General features: G+C 48.5%; 1 protein-coding gene across 2 annotated transcripts in view; it reads left to right on the top strand.

The window, feature by feature from the left end:
- The window catches only part of HSPBAP1 (HSPB1 associated protein 1), a 115583-nt gene that overhangs the window by 81211 nt on the left and 17496 nt on the right, over window positions 1-16876 (top strand). For both annotated transcript variants that reach the window (XM_073634481.1, XM_073634480.1), the window contains one exon: window positions 2675-2758. In XM_073634481.1, the coding sequence (XP_073490582.1) occupies window positions 2675-2758 (84 nt within the window). The remainder of the gene's footprint in view (window positions 1-2674; window positions 2759-16876) is intronic.

Genomic DNA, 16876 nt, shown 5'->3' with positions numbered 1-16876 from the left:
GTGAATCCGTGAATAGTGGAATGGAGAATGCAGAGAAAACACCAAACCATAGCTGAATATCATATGCAATAGTGTAAAGCTGAGTGAAAAGAATGAGGAGAGGAAAAAACAAAACTGAAACAAACAAGCAAAAAAGAGAAAAGAACAAATAGCTTTGCAGGGTAATACCTGTGAATGGGTAACAAGTGCTGAATATAATCCACATGACCACCTCCACAAGGAGCAATGTGCAAATGGAGGTCATGACTAACCCAGGCTGATATATCCCCACAGCAGGGGGCGGACCCCGCCCACGTCATGCAGACGCCACAGGTCGAGGGCCATGAATTGATCCAGCACCCGGTCCGCGCACCGGAGACAGGTCAAAAGAGGCCGCCCTAGGTCATCAGATGGAAGATCCCTAACCTCAGTCATCCACCTAGCCCCTAATTGTATCCCTCAGACTAATCCCCAAACATCCACCTAATCTCCAACTCTATCCCTTAGGTTAATGCATAACACCATCAATTTAACCCCAAAATGTATTCCTTGGGCTAATCCCTAACCATAACCATCGATCAAACCCCTAACTCTATCCTTAAGGCTAATCCCTAACTGCAATGGTCAACCTAACCCTTAACTGTATCCTTCAGGCTAATCCCTACATCACCTAGACCCTAACTCTGTCCCTCAGGCTAATCTCTAACTGCAACTATTAAGATAACCCCTTACTCTATCATTTTAAACTAATCCCTGACCCCAGTCATCAACCTAACCCCTAGCTCTATGCCTGAAGTCAATCTCAAACCACACTCATCATCCTAACCCCTAACTCTGTCTATGGTCAGTCCCAAGCCACACCCATCAACCTATTCTCTCACTCTATTTACAAGGTCAATTCCAAACCACACCCATCAACCTAAGCCCAACCTCTGTCTATGGTCAATTCTAAGGGTCCATTCTAAGCCATGCCTATCAACCTAACCCCTAACGCTATATCTATGGTCAATCTCAAGCCACACCCATCAACATAACCCCTAACAATGTCTAAGGTCAATCCAATACTACACCCATCAACCTAACTCTGAACTATGTATATGTTCAATCCCAAACTACACCCATCAACCTAAACAGTAACTCTATACCTATGGTCAATCCCGAACCACACCCATTAAATTAACCCCTAACTCTTCTTCTAAAGTCAATTCCAAACCACAAACATCAACCAAACCCCTAAGTCTATGTCTATGTCAAGCTCAAACGACACCCATAAACCTAACCCCTAACTCCATGCCTATGATCAATCAAAGACCACACCCATCAACCTAACCCCTATGTCTATGGTCAATCCCAAGCCATTAACCTATCCCCTAACTATGTCTATGGTCAATTTGAAGCCACACCCATTAACCTATCCCCTAAGTCTTATGTCTAAAGTCAATTCCAAACCACACCCAGCAACCTAACCCCTAACTCTGTCTATGGTCATTCCCAAGCCACACCCATCAACCTATTCTTTCACTCTATTTCCAAGGTCAGTTCCAAACCACTCCCATCAACCTAACCCCAACCTCTGTCTATGGTCAATTCTAAGCCATGCCCATCAATCTAACCCCTACCTCTATATCTATGGTCAATCTCAAACCACACCCATCAACATAACCCCTAAGTCTATGTCTGTGTCAAGCTCAAACCACACCCATAAACCTAACCTCTATCTCCATGCGTATGATCTATCAAAGACCACACCCATCAACCCAACCCTTATGTCTATGGTCAATCCCTAGCCACACCCATCAACCTATCCCCTAGCTCTGCCTGTTGTCAATTCCAAACCACACCCAGCAACCTAACCCCTAACTCTGTCTATGGTCAATCCCAAGCCACACCCAATAAACCTATCCCCTAACTCTTATGTCTAAAGTTAATGCCAAAGTACACCCATCAACCTAATCCCTAACTCTGTGTATGTTGTCAGTCTCAATCCACACCCATCAACCTAACCCATAACTCTGTCTATGGTCACTCCTAAACCACACCCATCAACCTAACCCCTAACTCATAAGGTTAATCTCAAACCACATCCATCAATCTAACCCTTAACTCTGGAGAAATATTTCCCAATCTCAATCCTCAAGTACCATCAACAGGCCATCCCAACCCCTAACTCTGCCTATGGTCAATCTTAAGCCACACCCATCAACCTAACCCCTAACTGTATCCTTCGGGCTAATCCCTACATCCACCTAGACCTTCACTCTGTCCCTCAGGCTAATCCCTAACTGCAACTATTAAGATAACCCTTTAAGATTAATCCCTGACCCCAATCATCAACCTAACCCCTAGCTCTATGCCTGAAGTCAATCTCAAACCACACCCATCATCCTAACTGCTAACTCTGTCTATGGTCAGTCCCAAGCCACACCCATCAACCTATTCTCTCACTCTATTTCCAAGGTCAATTCCAAACCACACCCATCAACCTAACCCCAACCTCTGTCTATGGTCAATTCTAAGCCATGCCCATCAACCTAACCCCTAACTCTATATCTATGGTCAATCTCAAACCACACCCAACCCCTAACTCTGTCTATGGTCAGTCTTAAGCCACACCCATCAACCTAACCCCTAACTCTGTCTAAAGTCAATTCCAAACCACACCCATCAACCTAACTTCTAACTTTGTCTCCTTCAGGTGTTATTTGTCCCTCGTCACTGGTGGCATTACGTGGAATCGGTTGATGATGTCACTGTCAGCGTCAACTCCTGGATCGAGCTGGTGAGTAGTTCCTGTTTGGTGTCCTCCATGTGTTTGGATTATACAGGCCTTAAGGAAGAACTCCAGATAAATATATATAAATCCAAATAAGGCACAGTACTGTATGACTGGCCTTATGTAACTCTGCATTCATTAAAGCCCCACAATTGAAGCTTCGGTGTTGCTGATTGGTTAGCTGGACATCTGACTCAGGGGGAAACCGCTGCAGAGAGGACCCCTGCTCTCACACTGGGGTGATCCTGGGAAGGTAAAATATACATAGATTATAATTTTACTGTAAATGTATTTTTTTTTTAATGCAAGTAGTAGAAGTACAGCATTCAGATTGGGAGGGGGAGGGGCAGCACTGGGAGAACAGGACCTGGTCCTCACCTTGACTCCAGGTATTAGCAGCCACAGATCACTACTCCCTGCCCCCCCCCCGCTGTGCTCTCCAGGGGATCAGTCCAGGTATGGTGTGGTGGGCAGAATCCCCCCCCCCCCCAACTAGATACCACTGTAATCAATACCTCTGCTGATACTATGGAGGAGGTGGCTGGAGCATGAGGTGTATACCGAGTAATAAATGGATTAATATCTGAATGTAAGAATGTCGCAGTATAAATCCGCTCCCGCGTCCATAATGAGCAGAACGATGATCGATATATAGAAACGTCTTCCAGCAGTAAGTCACCTCTATTACCTATAAAACCGCCACCATAATGTTCCATTACCGCCGGCGATTTGGAATATCATTTTCTTTTCTTCTGATATGCAGTCCGATCAATTTGCAGCATTAAAGTGGACCTGTCTTCAGAAATAGTATATCATTTCAGTACACCCCCCACCCCCACCCCCGAACAATGCCTCCAACTGAGTTTTCTCTCCTGAAGGACAGCACTCTCTTTATTCAGGCATCATTCAGGTCACCATACTCTTCCTGGACTAAGATGTGGGCTCACAGAGATGACACAATTCTGTAAATCCTGGTGTCTGTGTAGGTATTGGCTGTGTTCACAACTGACTGACACAGATTAGCCACTGCTTGTGATTGGCTACAAAGTTACAATGTTGCAGCTCAAGTATGGTTATTTTTAATAAGAGGTGGAGCTTTACTAAAAAAAAAAATGATACAGTTGCTCTATATATTTATAGGTGCACTATATGGACCAGCCTTTGGACCCCTGGCCATCACATCTACAGTATATAAATCATTAATATAGAGTTTCCCCCCTCCCCCGTAGCCATCAATATGGAGTTGCCACCCCATGGTCATTAATATGGAGCTGTCCCCTCCCCCCATTGCCATTAATATGAAGTTGCCCCCCCCCCCCCCCCCTCATGGTTATTTAATATGGAGTTTCCCCCTTCCACCATGGCTATTAATATGTAGTTGCCCCCCTCCCACTATGCCTATTAATATGGAGTTGCTCCCCTCCCCCTATGGCCATTAATATGGAGTTGCCCCCTCCCCCTATAGCCATTAATTTGGAATCCCCCCCCTCCCCCTATGGCGATTAATATGAAGTTGCCCCCTCCCCTATGGCCATTAATATGGAGTTGCCCCCTCCCCCTATGGCCATTAATATAGAATTGTCCCCTTCCCCTATGGTTATTAATATGAAGTTGCCCCCTTCCCCCCATGGTTATTAATATGGAGCTGCCCCCTCCCCCCATGGCCATTATTATGGAGCTGCCCCCTCCCCCCATGGCCATTATTATGGAGCTGCCCCCTCCCCCCATGGCCATTATTATGGAGCTGCCCCCTCCCCCATAGCCATTATTATGCAGTTGCCCCTCTCCCCCTATGGCCATTAATATGGAGCTGCCCTCCTCCCCCTATAGCCATTAATATGGAGTTTTCACCCTCCCCCTATGGCCATTAATATAGAGTCCCCCCCCCTATGGCCATTAATATGTAGTTTTCAACCTCCCCCTATGGCCATTAATGTGGTGTTGCCTTCCTCCCCCTATGACCATTAATATGGAGTTGCTCTCCTCCCACTATGGCCATTAATATGGAATTACCCCTCCCCCTATGACCATTAATATGGAGTTTCTCAGCTTGCCTGGTGACTTTCTTTTCAACCTTTGTCTACCCGTTTCCTAAACTGGTACTTTGCCGCTCCAATGTTACTGACCTCAGCTTGAATCCTCAAAACTGTTCCTGTCTTCTGAATTGGTGCCCCTGCTGCTTGCCTGTTGCCAACCTTGGTTTGTGTGCTTTAAATTTTGTCGCCATGGTGTTCCTGCGGCTGCTTCCTGTCCAGTGGTCTACAGTCCTCGGGTGCACCTGACAGCGTCAACTGGTCTCGGACTTCCTTTAACACTGGAACTTATGCAGCTCCAGGTCCTCACATTCCCTATTGCCACTTCCAGAGGTTTTGGACAGGAGCTGGAAAACAAATCCGCTCATCATCTCAGCTATGTGACAACCTGGCTCACAATCAGCGTAACAATTTATCCCAAAGGTGTTCAGAAGGTTTAAGGTCAGGGCTCTGTGCAGGACACTTGAAAACACCCGTCACACCTATATGAGCTTTTTGGATTCCCAATTCCAATGGCAATTAATATGGAGTTGCCCCTTTTGTGGCCCTACCTTCCTCTCCTCTTCTGGGAAGATGTTCCACAAGATTTAGGAGGGTGAGAATTTGTGCCCATTTGTGAGGTCAGGTGTTTGAAGTTGGATGGGAAGACCTGGCTAACAATCGGCATTCCAATTCATCCCACAGGTGTTCCGGAGGGTCAAAGTTGGGGCTCTGAAGGCCACTCAAGTTCATCCACAACAAACTATTCAAACAATGTCTTTATGGAGATGTTGGTTGAGAAGACCTGGCTCGTTTCATTTCATCCCAAAGGTGTTCAGTAGGGTTGATGTCAGGGCTCTGAAGCCCACTCAGGTTCCACTACACTACACTTGTCATACCATGTCTTTATGGAAATGTTAGTTGAGAAGACCTGGCTCAGGTTCTAGTTCATTCCAAAAGGTGTTCAGTAGGGTTGAGGTCAGGGCTCTGAAGCCCACTCAAGTTCCACCACACCAAACTTGTCATACCATGTCTTTATGGAGATGTTGGTTGAGAAGACCTGACTCAGGTTCTAGTTCATTCTAAAGGTTTTCAGTAGGGTTGAGTGCTCTGCGTCAACCACTTGACTTCTTCCACACCAAGCTGGTCAATCCACATCTCTATGGAGCTGGCTTTGTACACAGGGACACAGTCCTGCTGAAACAAAAAAGGGTCTTCATCAAACTGTCACCACAAGTTTTGAAGAGCACAATTGTCTACAATGTCTTTGTATGATGTAGAATTTCCAGTACCCTTCACTGGAGACACCTGAATTCCATCACTGGGAGAGGGGTTCACATTTTTCTGACTATATAGTGTAATAAATAGTTCCCCTAAGGCATATTTATTTTTATTGCTCTTTTTATCCCACCCTTTCATTATTGATAGATGGATATGACATCACAGCTCCCTTGCGATAACTGATGACTTCACTACTTCCTTTTAATTAACTGTTAATGAAGGTCCATCTGTATCGCTATTAACAAAGTCAGGGAAGGTAATTTAAACATGTGAGAACCCGTTCCCTGTTTTTGAGCTTTACTAGTAATAAACACTTATGAAAATGTTGGCGTTGCAAAACTGTAAAAAAAAAAAAGCCTCATAAATAATGCAAAGTTCAGGAAAAATAAACTTCAGATAACATTTATGCAGCGAACAGAAATTACCAGAAGTTCAGTGTCGTCAATGCTCTTTCATGTTTCGTTTCTGGCTGCCTGTACCTGCAGCGAGTGGGGAACGTGTCCTGGTTCACCTACAGAAATTTGGATTACAAAGTTGGTTGGAGCTGTGTGGGTGACTTATAAATTTCTCGTATTTATAGAACATCCACATATAAGGCAGAGGGAGAGCGTTCATAAAACCTTCCTACTGCACCCTGTCCCCCAAAGGAACTTACAATCTAATTGGGGAGGGTGGTCAGTGAGGTTGTTGGGAGGAAATGGGGGTGTTGGGAGGGCATGGTGGGAGTCAGTAGGGGTGTTGGGAGGAAATGGGAGGTGGGGGTGTATGGAGAGGATGGGGGAGTCAGTGGGGGTGTTGGGAGGAAATAGGGGGCAGTCAGTGGGGGTGTTGGGAGGAAATGGGAGGTGGTGGGGGTCGATGGGGGTGTTGGGAGAGGATGGAGGGAGTCAGTGGGGGTGTTGGGAGGGGATGGGAGAGTCAGTGGGGGTGTTGGGATGAAATGCAAGATGGGGGTGTGGGGATGGAAGAAGTCGGTGGGGGTGTTGGAAGGGGATGGAGGCAGCCAATGGGAGTGTTGGGAGGAAATGGGAGGTGGGGGTCGGTGAGCGTGTATGGAGGAGGAGGAATGTCAGGGGTGTCGAGACTAAATGGGAGATGGGGGTCAGTGAGAGGCTTGGGAGGGGATGGCGGAGTCAATGGGGGTGTTGGGACAAAATGGGAGGTGGGGGTATTTGGAGAGGATGGGGAGAGTCGGTGGGTTTGTTGGGAGGGGATAGAGGGAGTCAGTGGGGGTGTTGGGAGGAAATGGGAGGTGGAGGTTGGTGGAGGTGTTGGGAAGGAATGGGGGAGTCTGTGGGGTTGCTGGGAGTAAATGGGAGGTGGGGGTGTTGGGAGGAGTTTGGGGGAGTCAGTGGGGGTGTTGGGAAGAAATGGGAGGTGGAGGTGTTGGGATGAGTTTGGGGGAGTCAGTGGGGGTGTTGGGACAAAATAGTCGGTGGGTTTGTTGGGAGGGGATAGAGGGAGTCAGTGGGGGTGTTGGGAGGAAATGGGAGGTGGAGGTTGGTGGAGGTGTTGGGAAGGATTGGGGGAGTCAGTAGGGGTGCTGGGAAAAAATGGGAGGTGGGGGTGTTGAGAGGGGATTGGGGAGTCAGTGGGGTGTTGGGAAGAAATGGGAGGTGGAGGTGTTGGGTTGAGTTTGGGGAGTCAGTGGGGGTGTTGGGAAGAAATGGGAGGTGGGCGTGTTGGGAGGGGATGGTTAGTTAGTGGGGGTGTTTGGAAGAAATGGGAGGTGGGGTGTTGGGAGGAGTTTGGGGGAGTCATTGGGGGTGTTGGGAAGACATGGGAGGTGTTGGGAGGAGTTTGGGGGAGTCAGTGGGGGTGTTGGGAGAAAATGGGAGGTGGGGGTGTTGGGAGGGGATTAGGCGAGTCAATGGTGGGTGTTGGGAAGAAATGGGAGGTGGGGTGTTGGAGGGGATGGGGGAGTCAGTGCGGGTGTTGGGAGGAAATGGGAGGTGGGGGTGTTGGGAGGGGATTAGGGGAGTCAATGGTGGGTGTTGGGAAGAAATGGGAGGTGGGGGTGTTGGGAGGGGATGGGGGGAGTCAGTGGGGGTGTTGGGAGGAAATGGGAGGTGGGGGTGTTGGGAGGGGATTAGGGGAGTCAATGGTGGGTGTTGGGAAGAAATGGGAGGTGGGGGTGTTGGGAGGGGATGGGGGAGTCAGTGGGGATTTTGAGAGAAATAGGAGGTGGGGGTGTTGGGAGGAGTTTGGGGGAGTCAGTGGGGTGTTGGGAAGAAATGGGAGGTGGGGGTGTTGGGAGGGGATGGGGGGAGTCAGTGGGGGTGTTGGGAGGAAATGGGAGGTGGGGGTGTTGGGAGGGGATTAGGGGAGTCAATGGTGGGTGTTGGGAAGAAATGGGAGGTGGGGGTGTTGGGAGGGGATGGGGAGTCAGTGGGGATGTTGAGAGAAATGGGAGGTGGGGGTGTTGGGAGGAGTTTGGGGGGGGTCACTGGGGTGTTGGGAAGAAATGAGAGGTGGGGGTGTTGGGAGGGGATGGTGGGGGTCAGTGGGGGTGTTGGGAAGAAATGAGAGGTGGGGGTGTTGGGAGGAGATGGTTAGTCAGTGGGGGTGTTGGGAAGAAATGGGAGGAGGGGTGTTAGGAGTTTGGGGGAGTCAGCGGGGGTGTTGGGAGGAAATGGGGGGTGTTAGGAGGAGTTTGGGGGGTCAGTGGGGGTGTTGGGAAGAAATGGGAGGTGGGGGTGTTGGGAGGAGTTTGGGGGAGTCAGTGGGGGTGTTAGGAAGAAATGGGAGGTGGGAGTGTTAGAAGGAGTTTGGGGGAGTCAGTGGGGGTGTTGGGAGGAAATGGGGGGGGTGTTGGAGGAGTTTGGGGGGGTCAGTGGGGGTGTTGGGAGGTGATAGGGGGAGTCAGTGGGGGTGTTGGGAAGAAATGGAAGGTGGGGGTGTTAGGAGTTTGGGAGTCAGCGGGGGTGTTGGGAGGAAATGGGGGGGTGTTGGGAGGAGTTTGGGGGAGTCAGTGGGGGTGTTGGCAAGAAATGGAAGGGGGGTGTTGGGAAGAGTTTGGGGGGGTCAGTGGGGGTGTTGGGAGGGGATGGGGGGAGTCAGTGGGGGTGTTGGGAAGAAATGGGAGGTGTGGGTGTTGGGAGGAGTTTGGGGGGGTCAGTAGGGGTGTTGGGAAGAAATGGGAGGTGGGGGTGTTGGGAGGGGATGGGGGGAGTCAGTGGGGGTGTTGGGAAGAAATGGGAGGTGCGGGTGTTGGAAATGGGAGGTGGGGGTGTTGGGAGGGGATGGTTAGTCAGTGGAGGTGTTGGGAGGAAATGGGGGGGGGGGGGCAGGGAGAGATGGTATTAGAATGAATTCTTAGGTTGGACCCCCCGATGGCGCTCTTCGCAGTGCCTCTCTGGTATTCCTGTCATCAGGACTGACGGATTGCTCTATTGAACGCGGTGAAAGTTTTGTTAGTTTCTCCTGCCGCAATCAATACAACTAAATGACCATTCGAGTGGGCCGGGGCGCAAGGATTGTCTGTAATCAGTTATAGGAAGTAATAAAGTCATCCATATTGTAATGTAAACATGTCGCCGTGTAAAGCCCTTCCGGCAATAACGAGCAGATACATCGGCGATCGACGCACGGAACGCGCTCAAATAGCCATTCAGCCTCATTACCTGTAAAACCGTCAAATGAATCTTTTATTACCGGAGACAACATAAAACCTTTTCCCTTACACAGCACAAGACATTTTATTGCTTTGTTTATGAGGCCTTAAAGTGGACCTGTCACCAACTCTACAAGTCTGCATATAAATCCCTGACCTGTCACAATATATACTACACAATACACAGGACCAATCGGTGATCCCTAAACTCCACCTTCTATTATTACAAGTCACCTTTGCGCTCCAGCCAGTGACTTTGCCTAGGCTGAGATGATGTCATCAGTCTGCTGCAGGCAGAAGGAAGCATTTCCTCAGTCTCCCCTCCCCCAGTGACCAGACTATACATTATAACTTTGTAGGAGGAGGAGGCATTTTCTCAGTCTCCCCTCCCCCCCCAGTGATCAGACTGTACATTGTAACTTTGTAGAAGGAGGAGGGGGCATTTTGTACATTGTAATTTTTTGGAAGGGGGAGGAGTCATTTCCTTATGCTGGCCATACACTATACGAAAAAACGGCCGAACCCATTTTCGAAAAACGAACATTCGGCCGTGAGCACAAACGATGGCGCCATCATGTAATGACTGATAAATCATTCAGTGGACATAAATGAATGTATTTTTTGTTTTGTTTTTTCATATACCTGGTGCAGACAGTTCGGACGGGAAACACATTAACCTTTCAATTTATCGTTCATTCGGCAGAAAATTTCCAAACTTGTCCTTTGTTTTTTCGGCTCAAAAACGTCCCAACGATTGTCGATTCTGTGCCCATTAACTGGCCAAAAAACGAACGAACGGTCTAAATGACCACATTTCGGACAATTTCTCGTAGAGTGTATGGCCAGCATTGGTCTCCCCTGGGTGGGCGGGGCCATGCAATTAAAGTCTTTTTGGCTCTGGACGAGCTGTGCGTTTCGATTATCAGGTAATTGATACAGCGCAATATATCAGAGCCGGCTATTCTGGAAAATGCATTGGACTGCTGAGGCATGTCGGCCGTTATCAGTGATGTGTATGGAAGAATTACATTGTATCCGGAACATCGCTCATTACGTCAGATAAAGCAACATAGGGAACGCCATCCCAATACTCCCATCTCCAAACACTGGAAGTAAATCATGGATGAGCGCCGACACAAGGGAAATCCGACATATTCCAATAAATACATTCATAAAGAGAGCATATCAATCACATGTAAGTATATATATATATAACAGCCAGAAATGTTACAATGTGTCCAATCCATAATATATATAGTGCATTCGGAAAGTATTCACATCACTTCACTTTTTTCACATTTTGTTATGTTACAGCCTTATTCCAAAATGGATTTAATTCATTATTTTCCTCAAACTTTTACAAACAATCCCCCATAATGACAACATGAGAGACGTTTGTTTAAATTCTTTGCAAATTTATTAAAAATAAGAAATGAAAAAAATCCCATGTGCATAAGTATCACAGGCTCCTCCCATGTACATAAGTATCACAGGCTCCTCCCATGTACCTAAGTCTCACAGGCTCCTCCCATGTACCTAAGTCTCACAGGCTCCTCCCATGGACATAAGTCTCACAGGCTCCTCCCATGTACATAAGTTTCACAGGCTCCTCCCATGTACATAAGTCTCACGGGCTCCTCCCATGTACATAAGTCTCACAGGCTCCTCCCATGTACATAAGTCTCACAGGCTCCTCCCATGTACATAAGTCTCACAGACTCCTCCCATGTACATAGGTATCACAGACTCCTCTCATGTACATAGGTATCAGACTCCTCTCATGTACATAAGTATCACAGACTCCTCCCATCTACATAAGTATAACAGGCTCCTCCCATCACAGGCTCCTCCCATGTACATAAGTATCACAGACTCCTCCCATGTACATAAGTATCACAGACTCCTCCAATGTACATAAGTATCACAGACTCCTCCCATGTATATAAGTATAACAGGCTCCTCCCATGTACATAAGTATCACAGGCTCCTCCCATGTACATAAGTATCACAGCCTTTGCTCAATATTTTGGTGAAGCTCCTTTGGCACCAATTACAGCCTCAAGTCTTTTTGAGTATGACGCTACAAGCTTGGCACACCTATTTTTGGGCAGTTTCTCCCATTTTAATTTGGAGAACCTCCCAAGCTCCATCAGGTTGGATGGGGAGCGTCGGTGCACAGCCATTTTCAGGTCTCTCTAGAGATGTTCAATCAGGTTTAAGTCTGGGCTCTGGCTGGGCCACTCGAGGACATTCACAGAGTTGTCCAATAGCCACTCCTTTGTTGTCTTTGCTGTGTGCTTAGGGTCGTTGTCCTGTTGGAAGATGAACCTTCACCCCAGTCTGAGGTCCAGAGCACTCTGGAGCAGGTTTTCTTCAAGGATGTCTCTGTACATTGCTGCATTCATCTTTCCCTCAATCCTGACTAGTCTCCCAGTTCCTGCCGCTGAAAAACATATCCACAGCATGATGCTGCCACCACCATGCTTCACTGTAGGGATGGTACTGGGCAGGTGATGAGCGGTGCCTGGTTTCCTCCAGACATGACGCTACGATTCAGGCCAATGAGTTCGATCTTTGTTTCATCAGACCAGAGAATTTTGTTTCTCATGATCTGAGAGTCCTTCAGGTGCCTTTTGGCAAACTCCAGGTGGGCTGTCATGTGCCTTTTACTGAGGAGTGGCTTCCGTCTGGCCACTCTACCATACAGGCCTGATTGGTGGAGTGCTGCAGAGATGGTTGTTCTTCTGGAAGGTTCTCCTCTCTCCGCAGGGAAACACTGGAGCTCTGTCACAGTTACCATCAGGTTCTTGGTCACCTCCCTAAGTGAGGCCCTGCTCCCCCGATCACTCAGTTTGGCTGGGACTAGGAAGAGTCCTGGTGGTCCCAAACTTTTTCCATTTACAGGTGATGGAGGCCACTGTGCTCATTGGGAAACAGAACAAGGGTGCACACACCGCTTCAGGCAACAAAATGGACACACCTGATCCAAGGTGATGATCCCGGCTCATCACCGTAGGCAATATCAAGAAGAGAAGAAAAGATTGATCGCACACTTGAATCCAAAAGATGCTGTAGAATTTTCTCTATTGCCATGAGCCAGACAAAATTGCAACGATGACCAGTTGACGCGCTTCACGCGGAAAGAACCGCGCTTGTTCACTGTGCTCATTGGGACCTTCAATGCTACAGAAATGTTTCTGTACCCTTCCCCCGATCTGTGCCTCCATACAATCCTGTCTCGGAGGTCTACAGACAATTCCTTGGACTTCATGGCTTGGTTTGTGCTCTGACATGCACTGTTACCTGTGGGACCTTCTATAGACAGGTGTGTGCCTTTCCAAATCATGTCCAATCAACTGAATTTACAACAGGTGGACTCCAATCAAGACGTAGAAACATCTCAAGGATGATCAGCGGAAACAGGATGTACCTGAGCTCAGTTCTGAGTGTCATGGCAAAGGCTGTGATACTTATGTACATGGGAGGAGCCTGTGATACTTATGTACATGGGAGGAGCCTGTGATACTTATGTACATGGGTGGAACTTGTGATACTTATGTACATGGGAAGAGCCTGTGATACTTATGTACATGGGAGGAGCCTGTGATACTTATGTACATGGGAGGAGTCTGTGATACTTATGAACATGGGAGGAGCCTGTGATACTTATGTACATGGGAGGAGCCTGTGATACTTATGTACATGGGAGGAACTTGTGATACTTATGTACATGGGAAGAGCCTGTGATACTTATGTACATGGGAGGAGCCTGTGATACTTATGTCATTGGGAGGAGCCTGTGTTACTTATATACATGGGAGGAGCCTGTGATACTTATGTACATGGGAGGAGCCTGTGACACTTATGTACATGGGAGGAGCCTGTGATACTTATATACATGGGAGGAGCCTGTGATACTTATGCATATGGGAGGAGTCTGTGATACTTATGTACATGGGAGGAGCCTGTGATACTTATGTACAATAGGAGGAGCCTGTGATACTTATATACATGGGAGGAGTCTGTGATACTTATGTACATGGGAGGAGCATGTGATACTTATGCATATGGGAGGAGCCTGTGATACTTATGTACATGGGAGGAGTCTGTGATACTTATGTACATGGGAGGAGTCTGTGATACTTATGTACATGGGAGGAGCATGTGATACTTATGCATATGGGAGGAGCCTGTGATACTTATGTACATGGGAGGAGCCTGTGATACTTATGTACATGGGATTTTTTCCTTTTTTATTTTTAATAAATTTGCAAAGATTTCAAACAAACGTCTTTCACGTTGTCATTATGGGGTATGGTTTGTAGAATTTTAAGGAAAATATAAGTCCATTTTGGAATAAGGCTTTAACATAACAAAATGTGGAAAAAGAGAAGCGCTGTACGGTACTGTGCCCCGCCTTCAAAACAGCATTGGTTCTTCTAGGTAGACTTGTTGAAGCAACTCGGCAGGTAGGTTGTTCTATGTAAATCTTGGAGAACTAAGCACAGATCTTCTGTGGATGTCGGCTGTCTCCAGTCCTTCATCCCAGACAGACTCCATGATGGTGAGATCAGGGCTCTGTGGGGGCCAAACCATCACTTCCAGTACTTCTTGTTCTTCTTTACACTGAAGTTCTTAAAGGAGTTGTAAAGGCAGAAGGTTTTTTTATCTTAATGCATTCTATGCATTAAGATAAAAAACCTTCTGTGTGCAGCAGTTCCCCCAGCACCTCCTAATTACCTACCTGAGCTCCTTTTCTCTCCAGCGTTGTCCACGATCCCCTTAGCCATCCAGTACACTCCTCCCAATTGCTTGAGACAGAGCAGCGGCGCCCTTGGCTCCCACAGCTGTCAATCAAAGTCAGTCAGCCAATCAGGACAGTGGGGGCGGGGCCAGGTCTGGGCTCAGTGTCTGAGTGGATACACGGAGCTCTGACTCGGCTTGGGTGCCCCCTGAAGCAAGCTGCTGGCTGAGGGGCACTCAAAGGAGGGAGGGGCCATGAACAGGGAATAGGGATCCGAGAAGAGGAGGATCCAGGCTGCTCTGTGCAAAAACAACTGCATAGAGGAGTTATGTATAACATGTTTGTTATTTAAAAAAAGAGCCTTTACAATCACTTTGATGACACTGACTATACTGCTGCAGGCAAACTTTCAAAGAAACTTCACCGTGCTTCACATCAGGGGCGGATCCAGATTCTAATCTCGGGAGGGGCACTGCCAAAATTTTTGCGGGCAATTTATCGGAAGAAATGGCTGGTGTTGGCGCTTCAATCATCACGGCACCATGGTTGTTATGGTGTCAGGATGATTGAAGCGCATTGTTTCTCTTATTACATTTGTAATATAAAATGAAATAGTTCAACTCACCATAATGCAGAATCAGTGGGAGCCCTGAGCGTGTCACTTGCCACCGTTGCCTGCCTTCAGATGGGGCTTGTCACTTGCTGCGTCGCCTGTGATCAGATGCAGATTCCCACTGCCAGTGGCCAGTGACAGTGTCCCTGTAGTCCCAGAGTGAGGCCTGCACAGTAATGGCGGTCTGCTTTTTAGATGCAGAAATACAGGGGGGGGCGGTGAGAGACAGTGGTGTCTCCAGCTTTCATATTTAGGGGGGGCACATTGGGGGACAGGGACAAAAGCAGGGGGGCCAAATATAAAATGTAATTATATATGCACACATATAAATACACAGTATCTTGAAAAAGTGTTGGTGGTTGCAGCCAGGTTGAGGGGAGGACAGGGTGGATGCAGCCAGATGGAGGGGAGGAAGGGGATGAAAACAGCCAGGTGGAAGGGAGGACAGGGTGGATGCAGCCAGGTGGAGGGGAAGACAGGGTGGGAGCAGCCAGGCGGAAGGGAGTGGATGCAGCCAGGTGGAGGGGAGGACAGGGTGGGAGCAGCCAGGCGGAAGGGAGTGGATGCAGCCACGTGGAGGGGAGGACAGGGTGGATGCAGCCAGGTGGAGGGGAGGAAAGGGTGGATGTAGCCGAGGGGAGGAAAGGGTGGATGTAGCCAGGTGGAGGGGAGGACAGGGTGGGAGCAGCCAGGTGGAGGGGAGGACAGGGTAGATGCAGCCAGGTGGAGGGGAGAACAGGGTAGATGCAGCCAGGTGGAAGGGAGAACAGGGTGGGAGCAGCCAGGTGGAGGGGAGGAAAGGGTTGATGTAGCCAGTGATAAGGTCCTGTACCTCTATGGAAGCCTGCATCCCCCCCTCATCCCCCTCACTCCCCCCACCTGGAGGTTAGTTCTTACCTTGTAGGATAATGATAGAATCACTGGCTCCCTCCACCCGACAGCCTTGTGGTCCCTCTTTTCCTCTCTTCCTCTTCGCCCTCCCACTCAGCATGCTGGGGGCTGCAGTCCTCTCAGGGAATCATCCTGGGGCCTGCTGGTATCCGGGACTACATGACTACATGTCCCATAATCTTCTAGCTGCTAGTTTCCCAGCCATTGGCCCTGAATGTAGCCAATAGGAGGGCATTGCCAGGTGAATGCTCGGCTCAAGGAGGAGAAGGAGGGGTGGAAATCCCCCGCAGCTGCGGCTCTGTCTGTGTCGCTCCCTTCACGGAGCCTGTCAGTTTGGGCGCCGCTGCCCTGTGTCAGCAACAGCTTATGGGGGGTCGGCATCAACACAGCCTGCTCACTATTTTCTGGGGGGGGGGGGGGGGGGGAGAGAAATTGACCCATTGCCCCGCCCCCCCGATCCGCCCCTGCTTCACAGTAGTTGGCTGCAGACACTCATTACTGTACAGCTCTCCAGCCCTTCCCCCAACAAGGTTCCTCCTGCTACAGCCAAATATTTCACATTGTGACTCCTCAGTCCAGAGCACCTGCTGCATTTTTCTGCACATCCACCCCCGCCCCAGTTCCTATGTTTTTCGGCATAGTTGATTTGCTTAGCCCTGTTTCCACATCGGAAACAAGATCGGACAACTTTTTGGCCGTAATTCTTCCATGAAACCACTTCTGGCCAGACTTCTCCAGAAAAGGGCTGTGACATGTGATGGGGGTCTTCTGATGTGAAATGGGGGGGCTTTTGATGTGAAGTTATTATTTGGAATATGTTTATCTATTCATTTATGCAATTCATTTTTTTTTTTGGCCCACAATTATTTGAGGGAGCTAACCATCTCTATATGGAAGAACCGGCAATGTCGGCATCTGAGCTTTGACTGCACCACCCCGGAGCTATGAATTATGGGAAATGTGGTCCAGC

Source organism: Aquarana catesbeiana, linkage group LG06 (genome assembly GCF_042186555.1).
Source record: "Aquarana catesbeiana isolate 2022-GZ linkage group LG06, ASM4218655v1, whole genome shotgun sequence".
NCBI lineage: Eukaryota > Metazoa > Chordata > Amphibia > Anura > Ranidae > Aquarana > Aquarana catesbeiana.
Note: the sequence above shows the minus strand (reverse complement) of the source record. Positions and strands in the feature narration are given on the sequence as shown.